The 24,366-nt window shown below is 41.1% G+C and overlaps 1 protein-coding gene across 2 annotated transcripts in view; it reads right to left on the bottom strand.

Moving 5' to 3' along the window:
- Window positions 1–24,366, bottom strand: part of LOC143924400 (glutaminase kidney isoform, mitochondrial-like) — a 196,691-nt gene that overhangs the window by 126,419 nt on the left and 45,906 nt on the right. For both annotated transcript variants that reach the window (XM_077448698.1, XM_077448697.1), the window contains exons 3-4: window positions 23,302–23,423; window positions 19,859–19,988 (exon numbers count right to left, since the gene is read on the bottom strand). In XM_077448698.1, the coding sequence (XP_077304824.1) occupies window positions 19,859–19,988; window positions 23,302–23,423 (252 nt within the window). The remainder of the gene's footprint in view (window positions 1–19,858; window positions 19,989–23,301; window positions 23,424–24,366) is intronic.

The following is a 24,366-nucleotide window of genomic DNA, read 5'->3' as shown; positions in this document are numbered from 1 at the left end:
TAGCCTCCCCCCTCCCCACACACGCGAGTGGGGGCGCACCTTCACAAGGAAGGCTTGGGACTGACCTTACGACGTTCAGCAGGATAACATGCCAGCATACAACCACGGGGGGGGCTCGCAGCACGGCGATCGCAAGTGTGGCGTCAGTCTGACATGCCGCATCTCCAACCGTTGTCAGAGGCTTCTTACCACATGATCATCTGTGACCAATCACAGCGGATCATCGCGAGAACCAGGAAGTGCTGGTAAACGTCATTCCTCGGTTCACGCTGATAGGGAGAGCCAATCAGCAGCTCTCCCTGTGGGGGGGGGGGGGTCTGTGCTGATGATCAGCACATTGATTATCAGTACATGGAAAGTCCAAAGCCTGGACCTTCTTGTTCCAAGTTGACAGAATACCCTTTTGCAGCAGTCTTGAATGAAATTGTGCATAAGGAATGGCCTCGAAGGAGGCCACCATCTTTCCTAACAACTTCACGCAAAGCCGAATAGAAGGATTTTTTCTTTGTTTTGACAAGCCGAATCAGTTCCCTTATGGAACTGATCCTTTCCTGGTAAGAATACCCTCTTCTGAACTGCATCTAAGATCAGCCCCAAGTACTGCAATCTCTTTGATGATGTTAAGGAGCATTTCTCTAGCCTAGGAATTCTAGGTAACTCACGGCCGAGACTAAACTTTGGTTTAGGCGGGTAACTGACTGATCTACTAAGAGCAGATCGTCCAAGTAAGCTAGAATTGTTATACCCTGAGCCCTTAACCTGGCTAAAAGGAGGGGCCAGGATTTTTGTGAATACTCGAGGTGCAGTAGCTAGACCGAAAGGTAGAGCTACAAACTGAAAATTGCAATCTTCTACCTCGAAGCGCAGAAATTTCTGAAGAGCGGGAAAATTGGCACATGGAGGTAGGCATCCTTGATATCGATCGATTCCAAAAATTCTCCTCCTTGTAGGATGGAGACAACAGATCAAACTGACTCCATGTGAAAGAAATGAATATTCAAGTGCCGGTTTAGATCTTGGAGATCCAACATTGGTCTGACTGGCCCTGTGAAGAGGTTTGAATAAAACCTTGATCCCTGCTCTTCTGTGGGAACCTCTGATATCACTTTTTGAGACAAGAGTTGATCCAGAAAGATACTTCCTTTTCCCTGGGTCTCTGGGAACGTTTGACCTTAGAAAATTAGGAGACAGGAATTCTAGTTTATAACCTAGAGAAATTGAGGAAGACACCCATCTGCCCTGAAACTGTTCCTGCCAGATCTTTGAAAAGGGTAGAAGCCTTCTCCCCACTCGAGCGAGCGGGGGCATCCCTTCATAAGGAAACTTTAGAATTCTGCTTAGTGGGTTTCCTGCACCAGCTCCTCTTTTGGCCCTGGGACTGCCCCTGAGGTCTTCCTCTTGAACCTGACGGTGGAGGCCGTCGAGACTGCCTGGAAGCTGTTGCCTCTGGCACTGGAGAAGATGCACATTTAAAGGAAAAAATGCTTAAACTTCTTCACTGGTAAAAGAGAACTTTTCCCATTAGAAATTCTTTGGATATACTTATCCAGATCATCTCCAAATAACCGTTCACCATGAAATGGGAAACTGGTCAAGAGCTTTTTACATGGCGCTTCGGCTGATCAATTTTTCAACCATGGCAACATGCACCAGCCCTAGCATAAGCCGTGAGGCTTGGAGAATAGAATGTTTCATTGCATCTACTGTGAAATACAATGCTTCTGATATACCGGCCAACTGCTGGGCCTGCTGATCAGGAATAATTTTGAGTACCTCTACAAACTGGTCCTACAAACTACAGTACACCAAACGGGTTAAAAAGCTCCCCGCTAGAGGCCGAAAAGTGCCTCTAAAAACTAGCGGAGCGTTACCGCCAACTCCCCTGCACATCAGTGTGAAAGTCCTCTAAGTGCTTACTCCTAACCTGTCTAAGTGCCCGAGCTCTCCTCCTGATATATATGCACAGAAGGTATTTACCCAAATACATAAGCAGAACACGGATCAAAAACGTAAATTAACAAGGAAACCTGTATGTATAGTAAATATAAACTGCACTACACATGGATCTCCCTCTCCTACAATATTAATCATTTAGGTGGTGGAGATGAAACAAAAAATATATGTGCACAGATAGAAACTACATCTACAGTGCCTTGAAAAAGTGTTCACACCCCTTGAAACTTTCCACATTTTGTCAAGTTATAACCAAAAGCATAAATTTTATTGGGATTTTAGGTGCTAGACTAACAAAAAAGTGCCACATAATTGTAAAGTGGAAGGAAAACAATAAATGGTTTTCAAAATTTTTTTTTTTTTACAAAACAATCTGAAAAACATGGCGTGCATTTGTATTCAACCCCTTTTACTTGGATACCCCTAACTAAACTATAGTGGAATCATTTGCCTTCAGAAGTCTCCTCTTTTAGCAGATGATCAAAGCTTGCCACAGCGCCTAGAGGCGATTCAGTTCGCATTGCGCGCTATACAAGTATTTAATTCATTCACCTAATTAGTAAATAGAGTCCACCTGTGTGCAATTTAGTTTCAGTATAAATACAGCTGTTATGTGAAGCCCTTAGAGGTTTGTTAGAGAACCTTAGTGAACAAATAGCATCATAAAAGGTCAAGGAACAACAGGTCAGGGATAAAGTTGTGGAGAAGTTTAAAGCAGGGTTAGGTTATATAAAAATATCCCAGGCTTTGAACATCTCACGGAGCACTGTTCAATCTATCATCCGAAAGTAGAAAGAGCCTGGCACAACTGCAAACCTACCATGACATGGCTGTCCACCTAAATGGATAGGCCAGGAGAACATCAGAGAAGCAGCCAAGAGGCCCATGGTAACTCTGGAGGAGCTGCAGAGATTCACAGCTCAGATGGGAGAATCAGTCCACAGGACAGCTATTAGTCGTGCACCCCACAAATCTGGCCTTTATGGAAGAGCGGCAAGAAGGCCATTGTTGAAAGAAATCCATAAGATGCCCCATTTTCAGTTTGCAAGAAGCAATTTTGGGGACACAGCAAGCATGTGGAAGACGGTGCTCTGGTCAGGAGACCAAAATTGAACATTTTTGGGCTAAAAACAAAACGTTGTGTGGCAGAAAACTAACACTGCACATCATTCTGAACACACCATCTCCACCATGAAACATGGTGGTGACAACATCAGGTTGTGGGGATGCTTTGTTCAGCAGGGACAGGGAAGCTGGTCAGATTTGATTGCCACATATGGGGCAATCTTATGCCCCATACACACAGATTTTCTGCTGATTTTTTCCTTCAGGTTTACCAAAACCATGTAGTGCAAGGGCCTTCCTGATTGCATACAAATTGAAACTCCTAAGGTTTGATCTGATATTATATGGTTTTGGTAAATCTGAAGGGAAAAACTCAACAGAAAAACTGATAGTGTGTATGGGGCTTTAGAAGAAAACCTGTTAGAGTGTGCAAAAGACTTGAAATGGGGGCAGAGGTTCACCTTCCAGCACTGTAACGACCCTAAATATACAGCCAGAGCTACAATGGAATATTTTAGATTAACGCATATTCATGTGTTAGAATGACCCAAAGTCCAGACCTAAATCCAATTGAGAATCTGTGGCAATACTTGAAAATTGCTGTTTAGAGATACTCTCCATCCAATCTGAAAGAGCTTGAGCTATTTTGTAAAGAAGAATGGCCAAAAATGTCACTCTAGATGTGCAAATCTGGTAGAGACATACCTAAAAAGATCTGGTACTGTAATTGCAGCAAAGGGTGGTTCTACAAAGTATTGGCTCGGGGGGCTGAATACAAAATGCAGCCCACACTTTAGATATTTGTAAAAAAAAAAAAAAAAAAAGTGAAAACCATTTAATCGTATACCTTGTCATAATAATGGGTCAAATCCCACGCATTTTAAGCTCCCTGGAATTCTTGTTTGTAAGTAAACATCCAGCACACTTAATTTTCCAAACACATTACCTGCTCTTCTCAGGGCAATAGCCTTTCCTTTGCCCTATATCTGTAAGGCTGGGAGATCACCTCCATGCACATCATTAAAAGTGCCTCACCACATTTGTAGAATGCATCTTGTCTATATTACAAATGTGATTATGGTGGAGATCCTGCAGCTATTTGTTCTCCCCGCATGATGTATGGAGCATATTTTACTGTGATTAAATTGCATTTAATATATCCTTTTATGTTAAATCTCCTGTACACGGTTGACACAAGCTCATCGCTCCCAGCAATATGAGGACAGCGGGGACACTTGTCTTCCCCACATCTATAATTGCCTTTAAAGTGGAGCGTAGTGTGTCCCATTATCACACTTGAAGAAAAATAACTCAAGGAGAGGAAGGTTCCCAAGGATGGGGGATTGTCGAGAAACTTCCTCTGTTCTTACTATATTACTGGCCATAATAACATAGTATATATTCAAACAGGAGTCACACATAAAAACATTATATGGTTTATTAGTATTACATGAATATAATAAATGTCCACTGCTGAACCCACATCAAACATTTGATTAACAGGATAAAGTATAATTGTCCACGCAAGGACAAATGCTGCCCATACCATCCAAAACTTGGATACAATTCATAGAGACTTTATAAATTATACAAAATACAAAGAGAACCCATAGTAATAGCAAGGTTGATTTGTTTCATCCCTGGTTCACATTGGTGCGTTTTGACATATCAAATCAGCAGCAATTGCAGTCAATGGCACCATCCTAAATCGGTGCAATGCTGCATTTGCTGCGCCGCACCAATTTCAAAGAGTAGTTTCTGTACTACTTTTTGCCATTTCGGGGTGCGATTTCCATTGACATCTGTGCAGAAACCTGTACAGATCTCTGTGAGATCGTGGCCGAAATTGGGACTGACATGCGGGAGTGAAACCGTGCAAGTTCAGCGGAACTCGCACGGCTTTAATCCCGCAGCTCAGCGTGAACCAGGCCTCAACCTTACTTTTAATATGGGCTCTCCTTGTGTTTTATTGGATTATTAATAAAACTTCTACAAATTTTATTCAAGTTGATTTAAGCTGCTGGACTTTTACTTTTTTTTTACATTACATTAAAGTAATATTTTTTGCTTGTGTGTGTTACCGCGTCTCCTAATGTATGCCCAGAGAGTAACAGCTTTGTGGTAAAATTATGAACAACATTTAAAAGGACAACATTGGTGGTAAAGCAGTAAAATATCAACTGCAGCTGAGTAGCAAGGTGTTAACAAGCAGAAGCCATGTTCTTGTTCTCATTAAACACATTAATATACATGCATAAATTTGAGTGAAATGGAAAGATCTCATAAGGTCATTCAGGAAGCTTACATGATAAATAGCTCTAACTAAAGAGTAAAGGAATAAAGTAACACTTGGCATTTGGGGAATGGAGGAGAGTACTGTATGTGCTTGAATACTTCGCTAGCCACACGAGTGTCCAAAAAAAAAAAAAAAAAAGGCTCTACTGGCATTAGACAACCAGCTTCACTATTATGAGGGATATCCAAAAGTTGCACACACCGATAATACAGGGGTGGAATTTATCGAAAAATGAAGCAAACTGAATCTGCATGGCAACCAAGATAAGCTGTTAAGATGAAATCTAGTAGCTGAGTGGTTGCCATACACAAATGCTCCAGATTCTGTCTGATCCAGTTTTGAAAAATGCTCCTCATTGATCTGGAACAGCATAATAAAAAGGTAAACAGGTATTCTTCAGTTAAGTAAAGAATTCAAAAACAGTGCTGAGAAAAAAAATATATATATTAGTCGTACTACAAATTAGCAGGCACTGTTTATGTTTACAGTGAGCATTTATGCACTAAAATTGCATGAACCTTCTGAAAAATTGCACCACACCAAAAAAGCATGGCACTTTGTCACCATGCATTTTGTCAAATGCGAATAGCAATGAGGTGCACAGAGGTTCCATGGATCATTATCCTAGGAAGACTTTATATGATGTCCTCCCACTTGCCTTGGGGTCACACAGCAGCATCCTCTGTGACAGAACGTTATACCGGGCTGGCTTTGGTACCATGTGATCACTAACAAAATCACAGTGATCACATGACTGTTGTACACAATAGCTTTTATTCTTTGTGTATTGTGATTTGTTCCAGTGATCACATAGTAGAGGGCAAATCACAGCAGAGGTACCATGTGATAGCTGTGGCAAATCACAACTGTACACAATGGCACATGAATGGATTTCATTCATAAAAAATATTGCTTATAACATCACAACATAATCATCACTAATAAGCAATCAGTGTAAAAAATTGTCATCACCTCCCTAGAGCACTGTACTGCCATTCTGGTCACCATATGTGAAAAAGAAAAATTATGGAAAAAAATAAATAAAAAAAAATTAAAATAAGTGACTTAATTTTCAAAAACAATTAAAAATTTTTTACATCTCTAGAAAATAAAAAAATCGCCATGCCTCTTAAATACCCTGGACAGTACTTACCAAAAAAGGGGTAATTTGGTGGGTATTTGTACTGTCTTTTTACCAAACAAATGTAGCAGAATACACTTTGGCCTAAAGAAAATCATGTTTTTTTTTTTCAATGTTTTCGGTATTTTTTTATTTATATAGCAAAAGAGAAAAATACAAAATCCAGCGGTGATTAAATACCACCAAAAAAGCTCTATCTCAAAAAAATGCAAAAAATTTCATTTGGGTACAGTGTTGCATGACTGAATAATTGCCATTCAAAGTGTGACAGTGCTGAAATTTGAAAAATGGCCTGGGCAGGAAGGAAATAAAAGTGTCTGGTATTGACAAGTGAAAGTTGGTTAAGAATTCATGCCTGCAAAAGCTTCACATTTTTATGCATTGTGGGAAATAGAGCTGCACAATTAATTGTTAAAAAAAAAAAAAAAAAAAAAACGAAGAAAAAAAAACAAACACAAACAACACTATCTCGATTTAACCCCCCTCACGTTCCTAATCAGCCATTTCCGCAATTCTATGTAAACAGTGCAGAGCCGAGCTGTCAGAAAAAAAAGTTGGCAAATGTTTATAAACATTCCTCAGCATTGAGAGATAGAGAAGAGAAGAGATCAAATGTAACATTTAGTCCTTTTAGATCACATGGAGGAACTTTGGTCTGCAAGCGAAGTCAGTTTAACCACTTAAAGCAGTTTTATACCCCGCTTTCACATTTTTACTCACAGGTAAGCCTATAATAAGGCTTACCTGTAGGTAAAATTAATATCTCCTAAACCTGTATGGTTTGGGAGATACTCACTTTGCATGCAGCCTCTGACATCAGCGGCACAAGTGCTCTGAAGGTCCAGCAGATGGTGCCGGACCGAAGGACTCCAGCACGTCATCAAGGCTCCAGCCACTCAGCACCGGAGCCCAGAAGAAATGGCGAGGGAACATGTCAGCTCCCTCAGCAGTGATCAGGAGGTGGTGCGGGCACTTCGTTTTAAGGAAAGTATTTCATAATAAGCTAGTATGCGATGCATACTAGCTCATTATGCCTTTGTCTTACAGTGGGTTTTTTTCAGGGCATATACCCCGCTTTGTAATTTTTACCTACAGGTAAGCCTATAACATCAGCGGGGCATGCACTCTGAAGATCCGGCGTATCCTGCCAGAATTTCAGAGCTGCTTGCCGGAACTGTAGGCTCCCACACGCATGCGCAGGAGTGACGTCATCGCGCCTTCTGCCACTCACGTCAGCCCCTTCAGGGGTGACTGGGCGAAGCTACGGGGGCTTCATTCTAAGGTTTTTTTTGTTTTTTTTTTAATAATGACATAGTATGCTATGTATACTAGCTCAGTATGCCTTTGTCTTACAGGTTTCATTTTATTTTTTTGTAATTTTATTTTTTTGGGCATACAACCGCTTTTAAAAATAAACTTTTCTGACACTTGTTGCTTACAAGGTAAAATCAGTATTTTTTGCTCGAAATGTACCTAGAACCCAAACATTCTAAAAATATATATCAGAAACTAGAGGTCGACCAATATATCGGCCGATATTTGGCGTTTAATTGGCATCGGCCGATTATAACTTCAGCGCCATTTGCAAAAGACTTCTGTAATAGAAGTCAATGCAAGTTGCCTGAATTCTTTAGTGGAGCGACTTCTCTCTGGGCAGTCTACCAAGAAAAGATCAAAAAGATACAATGTTTCTTCTTCAATGAACTGAACTCTGTGTGTAGAGTTCTCAGTTTAACCATTTAAAGACTAAATCTTTTCTGACACTTGTTGCTTACAAGTAAAAATCCTGTATTTTCTGCTAGAAAATCCCTTAGAAGCCCCAAAAAGTGTATATATTTTTTAAGAAGAGACCCTAGGGAAAAAAATAGTGGTTGTTGCAATATTTTACGTCACACGGTATTTGCGCAGAGGTCTTTCAAACACAATTTTTTGGGAAAAAATACACGAATGATTAAAAAAAAAAAAAAAAAAAAAAACAGTAAAGTTAGCCGATTTTTTTTCCGTACAAAAGTATTAATGAGCTGTTTTAGTGTATTTAATAAATATATATATATTTTTTTAATCTAAATTATACATACAAGTGAACTGATTGGAGGTTTGTTTTGTTTAATAAATGTTTAAATAAGAAATTTTCTGTATCACTTATTACTTAAAGCTGCTTTCACACTGGAGCGGGCAGGCGTTGCCGGTAAAATGCTGCTAGTTTTAGTGACGCTTTACCGTCATTTTAGAGCCACTATCCGGCTGCTAGCGGGGCACTGATAACCCAGCTAGTGGCCGAGGAAGGGGTTAAATGTGCCCGTGAAGCGCTGCTGCCAAATCGCATTGCAGGCGCTTCGGCAGTGGTGCCCATTCATTTCAAAGGTCAGGAGTGGTATACACCAGCTCCAAAGATGCTGCTTGCAGGGCTTTTTTTTAATGTTCTGCCAGCGCAACGCCTCAGTGTAAAAGCACTCGGGCTCCAGCGTGAAAGGGGGGAAATCGGCATCATATAAAAACAGCCATCGGCCGCCACGATTTCTAAATATCGGCATCTGCCAGAGAAAAACCCATATCGGTCGATCGGAAACCATAGAGAATAAAATGGCGGTCGCAATATTTTATGTCACACTGTATTTGCGCATTGGACTGTTTTTGGGGGGGGGGGGGGGGGGGGAATACACTTCAATAAAAACAAAAAACAGAAAAAAAAAAAAAAACACGAAATAAAGTTAGCCCAATTTTGTATAATGTGAAAGATGTTATGCCACGAAAATCGTGATCTTTATTTTTAAGAAAAAACAAATTGTGATTTGCATTTTATCCAGAATTGTGCAGCTCTAGCGGGAAAGAGTGTAATCTTTTTGATGTTCCCACAATGCACATGAAACCTAGCTATGTGAGCCTTGCTTTACCCTCCAAAAGTAGCTTGCATCACTTGGCATACCAAAGAAATCCGAGAAACTGATGAGCTGAAAGTAAAATCTTAAAGGGGACCTTCCCCAACTCTATTGAAACTGTCATTAATAAAAAATGGGGAAACATTCATACTTACCTATATCCTTATTACTTTTTCTTTCCATTTACTTCGTTTTTGGGCTGCCTCTGTGCTGTCCCCGTGCAACCATTTTGAAAATGTCCACGATACTGTGAATGCTCGAAATGAAGCTTCATTGCACACATGCACCATATGACACGACATACAGTGTGGGGAAAAATATATGGTAGGTTTATTTTAACAGCGAGAGACAGAACAAAGAAATCCAGAAAAAAGCAGTTATAAACTGATTTGCATTTCAATGAATGAAATAAGTATTTGACCCCTTTGCAAAACATGACTTAGTACTTGGTGGTAAAACCATTGTTGCCAATCACAGAGGTCAGATGTTTCTTGTAGTTGGCCACCAGGTTTGCACAAATCTCAGAAGGTATTTTTTCCCACTCCTCTTTGCAGATCCTCTCCAGGTCATTAAGGTTTCGAGGCTGACGTTTGGCAACTCGAACCTTCAGCTCCCTCTACATAATTTCTATGGGATTAAGGTCTGGAGACTAGCTAGGCCACTCCAGGACCTTAATGTGCTTCTTCTTGAGCCACTTGATGGCCCTGTCCATTGTCCCTTTGATGCAGTGAAGTTGTCCTGTCCCCCTAGCAGAAAAACACCCCTCAAGCACCATGGTTTCCACCTCCATGTTTGACAGTGGGGATGGTGTTCTTTGAGTCATAGGCAGCAGTCCCCCTCCTCCAAACATGGCGAGTTGAGTTGGTGCCAAAGAGCTTGATTTTGGTCTCATCTAACCAAAACATTTTCACCCAGTTCTAGAAATCATTCAAATGTTCATTAGCAAACATCAGACGGGTCTGTACATGTGCTTTGTTCAGCAGGGGGACCTTGCAGGCACTGCAGGATTTCAGTCCGTCACAGCGTAGTGTGTTACCAATTGTTTTCTTGGTGGCTATGGTCCCAGCTGCCTTTGGATCATTGACAAGATTTTCCCATGTAGTTCTGGGCCGATTCCTCACTGTTCTCATTATCATTTAAACTCCACGAGGCGAGAACCTACATGGAGCCACGGACCGAGGGAGATTGACAGTTATTTTGGGTTTCTTCCATTTGCGAATAATCACACCAACTGTTGTCTCCCTCTTGTAGCCCATTCCAGCCTTTTGCAGGTCTACAATATTGTCCTTGACATCCTTGGACAGAGCTTTGGTCTTGCCCATGGTGGAGAGATTGGAATCTGATTGAATGCTTCTGTGGACAGGTCCCTTTAAGAGAGTGCTCCTAATTTCAGCCAGTTACCTGCATAGAAAATACCTGGGAGCCAGAATTCTTACTGATTAATAGGGGATGAAATACTTATTTCACTCATTAAAATGCAAAACAATTTAGAACTTTTTTGAAATGTGTTTTTCTGGATATTTTTGTTATTCTGTCTCTCACTGGTAAAATAAACTTACCATTAAAATTATAGACTGATCATTTAATTAAAATTTTGCCAAGAGGATTTTAGGCAATAGAATCATGTTGATGAGACCAATTCTCCTCGTTTCCTTTATAGCAAACTTCAGACACTTTTTTTTTTCTTTAAATAAATGAGGAATACTACACCTTTGACTGCTGTCACCAGAACAGGTGTCCCCACTGGGGGGATCACTCCTTACCTCCTGTTGGAATAACCACTGCAAAATTTTCTGTCAGAATCCATCCCAGTAACAACTGTGCCTAGGGCAGGAAGTGAGGCTCTCTCTCTCTAAATGGGGACACTGAAGACAATAAAAACCTAACAAGGTTCTTATTCTTCCCCTATTTTATTCAAAAGTGGTTTACTATGCAGGAATATTTTGCTGCATGTGTTTTCTGTGATTTAAACCGTCTTCTTAGATAGATATTCTGTTACACCGAACGTCTAGAAATCTCAGAGAGTGGGTGGGGGAAATCACAACGTCCTATGACCTACCCCATATCCATGGGACTTTCACCACCTACACATTTGCAAAACACACACCAACCTCATTAGCACTGGTGTCCTCTACGCAACCTCTGGTGACTCACCACACACACACACACACTAATAAAAGTATTCACACTTAAAAAATAAAAAAAAGTATGTTTTTTTCCGAATTGTAAAAAGGTACCTGCATCATAAGGACCCTAAAAGCAGGATCAGTGGATTGGTTTATATAGCTGGTCATTTTCTCCTTGAGTAACCTTTCCTATTCCCTCCACACAGCATTCCTCTCTTCCACTGATATTTTCTTCTGCATTGCAAAAACAGCAACCACACCAAACTTTTTACCAATTATTCCAGCTACAGTCGCATTTCCTGCATGTTCTATTTACATTCAATTCCTTTAAGATTTATGCAAGTGTGGAAACAGCACAATACCACCTACACATGGACTAAGCTCCTGTGCTCATGTGTAAGTGGTGTAGCCAACCCTTTGGATGGAATATGGAATGTCAAAGGTCTTTCTGCCCTCCTCAGAACAATGGGTGTCCTTGGAGCTGAAACAAATAGATAAACAGGGAGGGTGCACCGACCTTGTGCATTAACAAAAGTCATACTCCCAAAAAAAAAAAAAAAAGGCTTAACATTGCTCCAAAAATTCGGAACTGTGTCTTCTGGACACCATCAACCTGGACCATATGTTAAAGTGGAACCAGATGGCATCTATGCATTACGAGGGAGTACCCTCTTCATCAGAGCCTCAGCAGGCTGACTCTGCACAATGCTGCTCTGGACCTGTCCCCACACTATGCCCACATGGCTTCAAAATTGAAGACGACCAGACTCATGACCTCTAGAAAAAAACACCTAGTCATCCATAAAATACTTTGGAGTTACAGGTGCATCTTCTAAAATTAGAATATCAAAAATTACCTTTTTAGTAATTCAATTTAAAAAGTGAAACTCATTTTATATAGATGCCTTATATACAGGGTGATATATTTTGAAAATTTGAATATTACAGAAGACCAATAAAAAAAAAAAAAAAAAGGGTTTTTATAACAGCTTACTTGTAAAATCCTTTTCTTTGAAGTACATCACGGGACACCGAGCCATAGTAATTACTATGTGGGTTATAGGCCACCTTCAGGTGATGGACACTGGCATACCCTAAGACAGGAAGTCCACTCCCTATATAACCCCTCCCACTACTGTGAGTACCTCAGTTTTTGTAGAAAAGTAATACACGTGTATACCAGAAAGAAGGGAGGGACCTCTGTGTCCTGTGATGTACTTCAAAGAAAATAATTTTACAGGCAAGCGGTTAAAAAAATAAAATAAAATAAAAAATTCTTAAAATCGTACATCACGGGACACAGAGCCATAGTAATTACTATGTGGGATGTCCCAGAGCAATGCCAACTGAAGGGAGGGAAATGCAACAAAATTAGGGCACCATGAGATTAGAGAATTTATACTGCAGCACGCTGCACCAAAAGGCAATATCCTCATGACTTTTTACATCTACCAGATAGAATCTGGTAAATGTATGGACTGAAGACCAAGTTGCGGCCTTGCAGGTTTGAGCTATGGAGGCTTGGTGATGCACTGCCCACGAAACACTAACAGCCTTTGTGGAGTGCGCTTTGATTTGAAAAGGTGGAATCTTCCTCTTTAAACCATAAGCTTTTACAATTACTTGTCTAATACATTTAGAAATAGTAGATTTCGCTGCTGCCTGCCCTCTTTTAGGACCTTCAGGCAATGCAAACAAAAACATCCCTTTTTCAAATCTTAGCAGTCGCCTTCAAGTAGACTGACTGCTCTCACCACATCAAGAGAATGTAGTGACCTTTTTATTTAGAACCTGGTTCTGGAAAAAATGAAGGTAGAACAATATCCTGGTTTAAATGAAAACTTGACACTACCTTCGGTAGAAAGTTAGGATGAGGATGCAATACTACCTTATTCTTATGCATAATTAAATATGGCTCTTTACAAGAAAGAGCAGCCAACTCTGATACCCTTCTTGCAAAAGATATAGCTACAAGAAAAACAAAATAACTAGACCTAAAGCTAACGGTGGGACTTTATATGTGGCAATATGAACTATATACATACACCTCCATCCCCGATATATTGAAAGAAAAAAATAAAAGAAAAAAATAGAAGAAAAACTAGTTTCCTTGTCAAAAGGACCAAAGGAATATGTTGTATTGGCTCAAAAGGCTGTTTCTGTAATGCTGAACTAAATTCAAGTCCCAAAGGTTCAAAGGTGACCTAACCGGAGGATTAAGCCGCGTTACCCCCTGAATAAAGCTAGGAACCAAAGAATGCAAAGCAAGTGGTCGCTGAAATAATACAGATAAGACCAAGACCTGGCCTTTTATGGTGCTCAAGGCCAGCTTCATTTTCTAACCCCATTTGCAGAAAGTCAAGCATTCTACCTATGACATACTTCCTGGGGTGCCAACCACTGGATTCACACCAGGAGACATATGCCTTCCAGACTATAAAATATAATTCTGGAGGCCGGCTTCCTTGCATTAACTAAGGTAGATGCCACTGAACCTGACAGCCCATGCTTCTTCAGAATGTGGGTCTCAATAGCAAAACCATTAAATTTAGCGTTTGTAAGGTAGGATGGAATACCGGACCTTGTGAGAGAAGGTCTGGATGTGGTGGTAGGGTCCATGGGTCCCCTACCGCCATCTTTATGATCTCTGCAAACCAAGATCTCCTGGGCCACAAAAATCACTGACTTCCCTTCCTGCTTGATCCTGTGAAGCGGTCATCGAAGCAGCAGAACAGGAGAGAATGCATAAATCAGTGAAAACTGATTCCAAGGGAATACCAAGGCATCTGTTCCACAAGCTAGTGGAACCTTTGTTCGACACAAAAGTTGTCGATCTTGTCGAACCTGGACTCAAACAGATCTACATCCGGAATCCCCCACTTTTGACATACTGTAAGAAAGAGATTTGGGTGAAGAGGCCATTCTCCTGAAAAACAACTGCTGGCGACTCAAGTAGTCTGCCTGCCAATTCTATTCCTGGAATGAAGACTGCCGATAGGCAAGGTTCATTGTTTTCTGCCAAAGTTAGGATATCATTCACCTCTCTCTGGGCCGCATGACTTCTCATGCCCCCTTGGTGATTGATATAGGCCACTTATGTGGTATTGTTGGATTGGATGCTGACATGACAATTCCGTAACCTGAACGTCCAGGCCCTCAGCGCCAAGCAAGCTGCCCGAATCTCTAGAATATTGATGGGCAAGGTCATTTCTGATCTGGACCATTTCCCTTGGACAGTTGCCTCTTTCAGGACTGCTCCCCAACCCCAAAAGTATGGCATCTGTTACCACCTTCCAGGTAATTGGTAGGAATGATTTTTCCTTCTGCTGATTCTTGGTTATCAATCACCAACTGAGACTCTGGCGCACCTTTGGAGACAAACACATTGGGAAATATAAAGCTTGGATCTTCTTTTTCCAAGCCCATAGGATACCGTTTTGCAGCAGTCTCGAATGAAACTGAGCATAAAGAACAGCCTCGAATGAAGCCACCATCTTTCCCAACAACCTCATGCAAGGTTGAATAGAAGGATTCTTCTTTGCCTTGACTACCTGAATCAGCTCTCTTATGGCATTTTTGCTTGGGGTAAGATCTCTATAGGTTGAGAATACAACCTAGGTATTCCAGGTAATCAAAAACAGGATAAAGATCTGGACAGCCTCACTCAAACTTTTTTTTGCCTTTTATTCAAAAATTCTTGTGAACAAAAATACAAGCCACAGCAGGGACAGACAGGCGCTAACGCACTTCACACTTCAATGCAGTGCTTAGTCATAGCTACTATTCACAGAAATGAACATAGTATAAATAATATTTCATTGTGTACCATGGGATTAGAAAATTAGCTTTAATTGGTTAATTAGCCAATTAAACTTGGTCACCTGAAATCTACACACATTGTGTGTAACACAAAACAACTGTGAATAATTGATGTACCCATAAAGAAAATCTAAAATGCATATATATATGTGACAAGGGAAAATAAAATGATGTAAAATAAAATGTAATAAAGCACTAAACCTTTATAAGGCTAGTACTGTGTAATAGGGGTATAATATTAATATTATACACACACACACACACACACACACACACACACACACACACACTGCATTATATATATAAAAAAACATTTTTAATTAAATTTGAATTGTTGAAATAACGTGTCAAAAGCAATACGTGCATAAAATGTATAACATTTGGACTTGATAAAAACACAGTGGACCAACAGCAGCAGATGACATGGCTCCCCAAATCAAATCGAAAATTGTATTTCATTTGGGAATCAAGGTCCCAGAGTCTGGAGGAAAATTGGAGTCACAGAATCCAAGTTGATGCAGTTTCCACTGCTTTGATCAATTTTCCAGCAATGCCAAATCATGTTCAATTTTATAGACCCCTCCAGGGATATCAATCCTATTTCATACCTTTGTATCCCAAGCAAAAAGACATACCTTACCCATCAAACCTTTAGTTATATCACTTAGAAACATAATAAATAGAACAGCACTAGTGACTGATCTGTTATGGTCCTCCAACTGACCAAACCTGCTTTCACTCATCTTCATATCAACTACTACACCAATGTTCCCTCAGATTCCTTGCAGGCTAGAATAACTGGAATCCTATTTTTTCTCTTGTAATTTCAATCAACAGGCAAACAATATCTAGTACTGCAGGATTTCCTCTCATGTATAAAATGGATAAACTATTGTATGCTGTGGCTTTCTAGTTGTCAGGTGTCCACACACTGAAATTCCATTGCTCATGCACATATGTGAGCAAACATTCATGAAAGACTTTACAGTTAAATGTGTGCAATCCAAGCTGCATTATGAAAAGTTATCAGCACTCAGACACCAATGCATGTGACAATGTGTACCTAAGGATGCCTACAAGTGAAGGAATTAAAGATTTTGTTACAGGACCAAAGCTTGTTGCTGACCTAGGCTCTCTCTGACATCTGATAAGTTGCCGTTCCCGTTTCAGCCTGGCTTGGGTTTGACATTTGCTGAACTCTTACTGGTTTTGTACACACTTGGCCGCTCCTTTCAGTTGGCAGCTTGCGGATTCCTATTCTTGCTGACCCGTGGAATGTATTCCATCCCTTACTATATATGCCTGTTGAACTAGAACTAGTTAGGGACACACCGGCAAGCTGGAAGCCAAGTAGTTAGCATTGCAGCACTATAATCCTGGACTGATCTGCACAAGTGAAGCCTGTGTTTTTTGATTTTGTACATTCAATAAAAAAAACAAAAAAATAAACACTGCAAAGTTAAAAGCAATCTGACTCAAACCAGCCCAGGAGTATATATGAATGCAACTGTAAAATGGAGTAGATACCTTGGATTTTAAAATCCTTCAGGAGGATTGGGCTCTTGTGAGTTGTACTGTATGTAAAGTGCTGTGGAATATGTCAAAGCTTTAGAACGCAGGAAATAAAATATGAATACATTGGCATTATTCACTTCCATGCTTTAGTCTATGTTCATTATTGCACAATTTATATTTTTGCCTATAAGCGCTACACTATTATTTTACATGCCACCTTTTGCAAGCTGCCTTCACGGCTTCCCTCCACTAAAAATATTAGAGGATACTAGGTTTAGGGTTGGGTAAATTCTTGGTGACATTTCCACTGGAATAAAAGGCGTAAAATATACCTACAGAGCAGCTTTCACGTATAATAGTTTCACTGTCACCAACAAAGAAACCTCCCCGCCCCCCCCCCATGTTTCTCAGGCTCAGTTGTCCCACTTTCAGGCTTGGGACTGGCATAGGTGTTACTAGGCCGAGGGGAGGGAGACCAGCGAACGTCTTTTATAATCTCCACTGGCTAGTAAGAACCTGAAAGCAACCAGGATTAGGTCACTCCACGAACACCTGAAACATGATGTCTCAGTAGAGAGAACCGGTCATAGAAAAATACTGACAAATGCAAGTCAACTCCCTATGTTATAGCAATAAAGTTTATGACAAACTTTCATAAATTGAAGTTACACCCCGGCACTTACGAACACAGGCCTACTTCCCGGGGGGACCTACGCATAAAACTGCTGATCGCACTACCCATACTAGGTATTGTTTACTGCTTACAGAAGTATGTTGCCATTTCATGGAAGCATGCCAATTTAAGGCTTAATGCGTTTGGTATCTGTTTACTCAGTACAAGCTCAAGTTTTGCGCTTCAGTAAAAAAAAAAAAAAAAAACTGGTTAATACAGGGATGCAAAAATCATCGCGCCCGACGCCCAGGAAATGCATTCTTTTTATTTTTACACATTTAGCCCTGCTGTGGGCAAGCCGCAGGGTTTACTTTTTTTTGCCCCTTAAAAGATAAGTTCACGTTTCTCAACATGTTACACCCATTTTTACACAATGTTAAAAAAAACATTAAAAGTTTAGCTCGCCATAAAGCCCCTTTTGTTTTTGAAAGCCCCAGACGTTCCTAAAGCAATTCTGCCTAATAAAAAAACATTAACCCTTCATATTTTTAATCCTGACAAAGCCATTTCAAGGTTAAAAAAGGGAAATACAGCCATTGAAAATCCCTAGTAATTAAGCGGTCTCACTCAGTAGTCTGAATGAGACAGTTAAAAATGATTAAAATAAAAGCTATAAAGTTATGCAAGCAAATTAGGGCTTTTTTGTAAAAAGGAGACAATTGTCTCAATTAGAAGGCTACTGAATGAACACAGTTTTATTGTTGGGTATTTTGAAGGGATGAATTCAATTGTGTACCTAAAGCATGATTTTCTGACAGGTGACTCTATGCATGTCTGAGTAAGTGAATGCGTGTATGTATGGGTAAGTGACGATGACGATATTTTTTTTTTCTTTCAGGACAAATAAAATAGGAATGTCATGAGGGACAAATAGATTTTTTAAATATTATTTATACACACATATTTTTATAATATATATAAATATATACCGTATATACTCGAGTATAGGCCGACCCGAATATAAGCCGAGGCCCCCAATTTACCCCCAAAAAAACTGGCAAACTTATTGACTCGTGTATAAGCCGAGGGTGAGACATGCCTGTCCATCCCTGTGTGTGTGTCCGTCCATCCCTGTGTGTCCGTCCATCCCTGTGTGTCCGTCCATCCCTGTGTGTCCGTCCATCCATCCCTGTGTGTGTGTGTGTCCATCCATCCATCCCTGTGTGTGTGTGTGTCTCCATCCATCCATCCATCCCTGTGTGTGTGTGTCTCCATCCATCCATCCCTGTGTGTGTGTGTCTCCATCCATCCATCCATCCCTGTGTGTGTGTGTATCCATCCATCCCTGTGTGTGTGTGTGTCTCCATCCATCCGTGTGTGTGTGTGTGTGTGTGTGTGTGTGTGTGTGTGTGTGTGTGTCCAGCCTACCTGTGTCCCGAGCCTTTGTCCCGAGCCTCCGTCCCGTGCCTTGCCTCCTTGCCTCCGTCCCGTGCCGTGCCGTGCCTTGCCTCCGTCCCGTGTCGTGCCTTGCCTTGCCTCCGTCCCGTCCCGTGCCTTGCCTTGCCTCCGTCCCGTGCCCTCTTCGTCGGCGCCTCGGCGGCCATTGTAAAATTCAAAAGCCGCGCCTCCGCCTTCGCCTGTGATAGGCGGAACACTGAATTTCCCAGCAGCCTGTGTTCCGCCTATCACGGACATCGTATCATCCTCGTCCGTAGTACGAGGATGATACGATGTCCGTGATAGGCGGAACACAGGCTGCTGGGAAATTCAGTGTTCCGCCTATCACAGGCGAAGGCGGAGCCGGAGGCGCGGCTTTTGAATTATAGAATGGCCGCTGTCTGTCTGCTCGACACGCTGATCGAGCGGGCAGACAGCGATGACTCGAGTATAAGCCGAGGGGGGCACTTTCAGCCTCAAAAAAGAGGCTGAAAATCTCGGCTTATACTCGAGTATATACGGTATATATATATATACACATACACATAATATGTGTGTGTGTGTGTGTGTGTGTGTGTGTGTGTGTGTGTGTGTGTGTGTGTGTGTGTGTGTGTGTGTGTGTGTGTGTGTGTACTCTATAATTATATAATTTTTCACAACCCTGTAAAATATTTTGTTTGCATGTACTAAAATGTTGTGCAACATAAAAAAATTGGAGCTCCAGGGTGGGCATTTGAGAATCTTCAGGCCTAAATTGTGCATTTTAAAAAAGGTGTATAAAAAACGCTCTGGCAGCAAAAGAGTTAATAAAAAGGAATGCATAAATTGCCTTGAGCAGACAAAAATGTTGAACTGAATATTTCCAAGAAGGAAAAAAAAAATATTAATTGTACATTTTTATCAACAGTTCTCTGTTTAACACACATTCGCTCATCTCTGCAAAGACATGGTTTTTAATAAATCTATAAAAATACATAGCTAAAAAGCAGAGCACTATAAGTTACTGCTCATTACCTTCCCACCAGACAATTTTTTGGCATTTTCAAAGAGTTCATCAATGTGTGACGTGAAGGACATATAATCTGGAATGACAAATTTCCTTCGAAATGCTTGTGTGAGCAGCACAATGTTGCTTTGTACACACCTGAGAAAAAGCAAATAACAAATTAAAGTAGTTAAACAACCAAAATGTCAACTACAAGAACATCATCGCCTTAAAGAAATGGCATTACCATCTCTCGACATAAACCAGGATCTGAAAGGGTTGAAAACTGGCAATACGCTAAGATTTCCAGCAGGGCTGAATGAAAAATCTATCCCCATCCATGCTAAACAATCTGGATGGAGGAATCTCCCCTACCAGCTACTGAATACCTGAACAGTAACTGTATCGGACTGGATGCAGCCACTGCTGGACTGACAATTTTTCATCCCACTCTTGATTTTCAGATCTCTGACTGTTATCTAGGAGAGGCTATAAAAAGCCACCAATGGCTGCTGAAATTTGCTCCATTTATGCCATGTCAGCTTTAGAATAAAGCTACTTGGGTGATTAATTGCTACAAGTAGTGAATGGTCGCTAAACAGATGCAACAAATGTCTCTCTATGGTATAAACTCCACAGCTAACAAGTAGTGAAGCTTAACCCCCACACAGCTGGAGTATTGTCTGACCATGTGTGACTAACCGCCGTTACATGCTGTTATAAAAACGCCTGTCCTGGTGACATACTAAAACCCAGAACACACTTATAGGTTGATTTCAGGCCTTTTGCTTTAATCTAAAACTGGGCATACAGTAATCAAAATTTGTCCGGTTCAGCAGGGACTGCCCAAATTCTGATCAGTGTGTGGCTGTCCCTCCTCCACAGAAGTGGAAAGTTTGATAGACTTCTCATATAAAAGACAAACTTTTCGATCAGGGGCTGCAGCTGCTCAGTTTATTCTCACAATAGCAGGTGCCACTCTCACAATAATGTCCAGGCAGAGGGATTTCTCTCTCCACCTAGTCTGTGTGGATGAAGGAATGTCAGCTTTTTTTCATTCAGCCCGCTGGTTAACAGCGTATGGACAGTTTTATCTAAAAGGACAAGTTCACCTTTAAAAAAATAAAAATAAATAAATGCACATTTTTTGCAGGTAAAAAAAAAAAATATATATTATATATATATATATATATATATATATATATATATATATATACATAGCACTGCACTTGCAATCAGCAGACTCTCAGGACAGCTGTCTGCTTGTGCCTTGTATGACCAGGTAGTTACCTGAGAGCAGGAAGATCAATGGACTAGGAGAGCGCTCACCAGTGCCCTCACAGCTTATTAAGGGCTACAAGTCGTCAGCCTCAATGTCTGAAGGTACTTGTAGGCATTCATTCACAAAAAACCTGAATGACTGATTCAGTGGTGAGGGCAGAGCCCTTCACGACTGCGCTGTCTTCAAATTGTGACAGCGGGTGCAGTGAAAGGATCCCCCACCCGCTGTCACAGGGAGGGGGAACACGCTGGAAGAGGGCTGCAGATGCTGGAGCACATTCGACACCCTAGAGAGAGATGGCACAATGAATGTCAATGCATCAGTGAATAAGTGACTGTGTAATTATAGAACTGCAAAGATTCAGCGTTTCCAGGACATGGTAAAACTAGTAGTAGCTGGTCATATTTAGCTGGGACTTGTTCTGTGACATTTCGCTACGCATTCAAGTAACTTCTTGTTCTTGGACAATCAACATTTGCCTTAACACATTTCATTTTGACAGTATTAAAGCAAGACTAGTCTGCAAATGCTTACTTCTGTTCCAGCAATGCGACGTCCACGTGCTGCCACACCAGGGCCAACATCTCCTCCCTGGCTTCTGACTAAAAGGTCTTTCATGGTCTAGATTGGCCAGCGTGGGATAGCAAATGCACAAGGGAGTTCATTCACCCAATTTTCTCTTGGCCCTTGTACACACGGTCGGACATTCCAACAACAAAATCCGTCGGATTTTGTCTGAAACTGGTGTTGCATACACGCGATCGGACAAAGTTGTCGGAAAATCCGATAGTTCATAACGTGATGTCGTTATTTCGTTACGACGGGACTACGTTCAGGCTAGTAGCTAATAGCTTTGGTCTAGGAATTTGATCTGAGTATGCGTGGCACTTTGTCCAATCAGAATTCAATTTGTCCAATCATGTTGTCGGAAAATTTTATAGCCCAGCTCTAAAAAACGTTGTTGGTCGGATATTCCAACAGAATCAGTGCGACTGAGCCCACACATGGTCCGATTGGACATTTTCCATCGGAATATCCGATCGTGTGTACAAGGGCTTAGAAGTACACTGGGCTGCACATACACTGAGCTGAAGATGTGCAGCCCAGTGTACTTCTAAGCCCTTGTACACACGGTCGGACATTCCGACAACCAAATCCGTCTGATTTTGTCCATCCGACGGATTTTGTCCGAAACTGTTGCATACACATGGTCGGACAAAGTTGTCGGAAAATCCGATTGTACATAACGTGAGGACGTTATTTCGTTAGGACGGGACTACGTTCAGGCTAGTAGCCAATAGCTTTGGTCTAGGAAGGCTACACATGATCGGAGTACGTCCGATCGGAGCATTTTGTCGGAAAAGTTGGAAAACTTGGTCCGTCGGATACTCCGATGGAAACAGTCCGATGGAGACCACACACAGTCGGATTATCCGACAAAACGGTCCGATAGGACACATTCCGTCGGAATCTCCGACTGTGTGTACAAGGGCTAAGAGAAAACTGAACAGCCAGGTAACTTTGTATTACTGCAGATGTGACATATGTCTTTCTGCAAAAAAAAATAAAAAATGTGTCTGCTTGCAATTTTATCTTTTTAAATGTTAGTGACTGGGTGACTCTTGGGGCCAAAAATGCTGGTATTCTGTTGCCAACAGTCATTAAATTTGAAGAAGTTGCTTGGATAAGTAGTGAAATGTCTTCTACAGAAAGTCTAGTTGAATGTGACTTTCTACTACTAGCTGTATATAGGACTGTTAAGCCTGCCACTTATATCGTTCGAATCTCGGCCAGTTCAGCAGGGACTGGGCAAGATTCAAACCATGCATGTGCAGGCTGACTGTACCCAAGTTGATGGATCGAGCAACTTGAGTACAAGCAGCCTGTCGTAATTTACATGCAAATTGTGCTAACCACCATTATAGTCCCAGTAATCATTGTGGTCTCTTTCCCCCCAAACACCAGGAGAACAAATTGGCTTCACGGGAGGGATTCACCCATCAACACTGTGTTGATAGGGGAAATCAATTTTCTTTCCTGCAACCTGCAAGAAAGAAAAATAATTGCTCCATCTATGGCCGGCTTTAGACAAATTGAACTAGGAGAATTTCTGAGATATATAAAATGAAGAAAATAACTGCAATCAAAGTTGTAGAGTTAAATGACATAAAGATCACAAATAGTTCTTACTTTTTGAAGAGTTCCTTGTCGAGCATTACACCATCAGAAGTGGTCTGAAGAGACAGCCTTAGCATATCCATACATTCTTTCAGCCTTGGATCAGCTGTGCGCAGCCCGGTAGCCTTTAGTGCCTGCAAAACACAACACCATTCTCCATAAAACTATTTCTTTGTGAGCATGCACTTATTCTATAGCCCAGATTTCCACAGGACTCCCAAATTCTTGAATTTTCGAAGTCGCGTGGCTTAGAAAAGGCATAGCTTGCATTATTATGGGTGTGATATAGTAAACGGTTAGGCCCCTTTACATGGGCCATCTGATCAGGCCCACTTGTCAGTTTTTCAGGCAGACCTGATCGGAAGGTCCATGCATTCCTAGGGACAGGTGGGTGTAAAACAGACTTGTGCCTATTTTACCGCTGCCAACCTTTGCGTCTGAATCATTAAAAAAAAAAAAAAATAAAAAAAAAAGGGGGGGGAGGAGGAAGATTTAAAAAAAAAAAAAAAAAAAGACAAAGGAAGGGGATCCGTCCTCTTCTGTTTGGGCATATCGGATCAGAGGGCCAGCCACAGAGCAGGCTCTGTCCGTGTCAGCTCTGCAGAAACTGAATGGACACAGATGTGTCATCTCTGCTTCAATCAGCAGGGTGTCAGCTCACAGAACCCATGCTAATCAGAAGGGGGGGGGGGGGGAATCAGGGGAGTAAAAATAAAAAACAAAAATAATGTGGTAGCATAAGTGTGCACACCCTCTTAATTGAGGATAATTAAACAATCACATTCAAACTCATGGTAAATAGGAGTCATTACACACCTGTCATTTAAAGTGCCTCTGAATAACCCCAAATAAAGTTCAGCTGTTCTAGATGGAGTTTCCTGACATTTTCCTAGTTGCATCCTACAGAAAAAGCCATGGTCTGCAGAGAGTTTCCAACGGATCAGAGGGATCTCATTGTTAAAAAGGTATCAGTCAGGAGAAGGGTACAAAATAATTTCCAAGGCATAAGATCTACCATGGAGACAGTCATCAAGTGGAGAAAATATGGCACAACAGTGACATACCAAGAACTGCACG

This window comes from Lithobates pipiens, unplaced genomic scaffold (assembly GCF_037356315.1).
Source record: "Lithobates pipiens isolate NorthernLeopardFrog02 unplaced genomic scaffold, aLitPip1_a1.2 Scaffold_22, whole genome shotgun sequence".
NCBI classification, from domain to species: Eukaryota; Metazoa; Chordata; class Amphibia; order Anura; family Ranidae; genus Lithobates; species Lithobates pipiens.
Note: the sequence above shows the minus strand (reverse complement) of the source record. Positions and strands in the feature narration are given on the sequence as shown.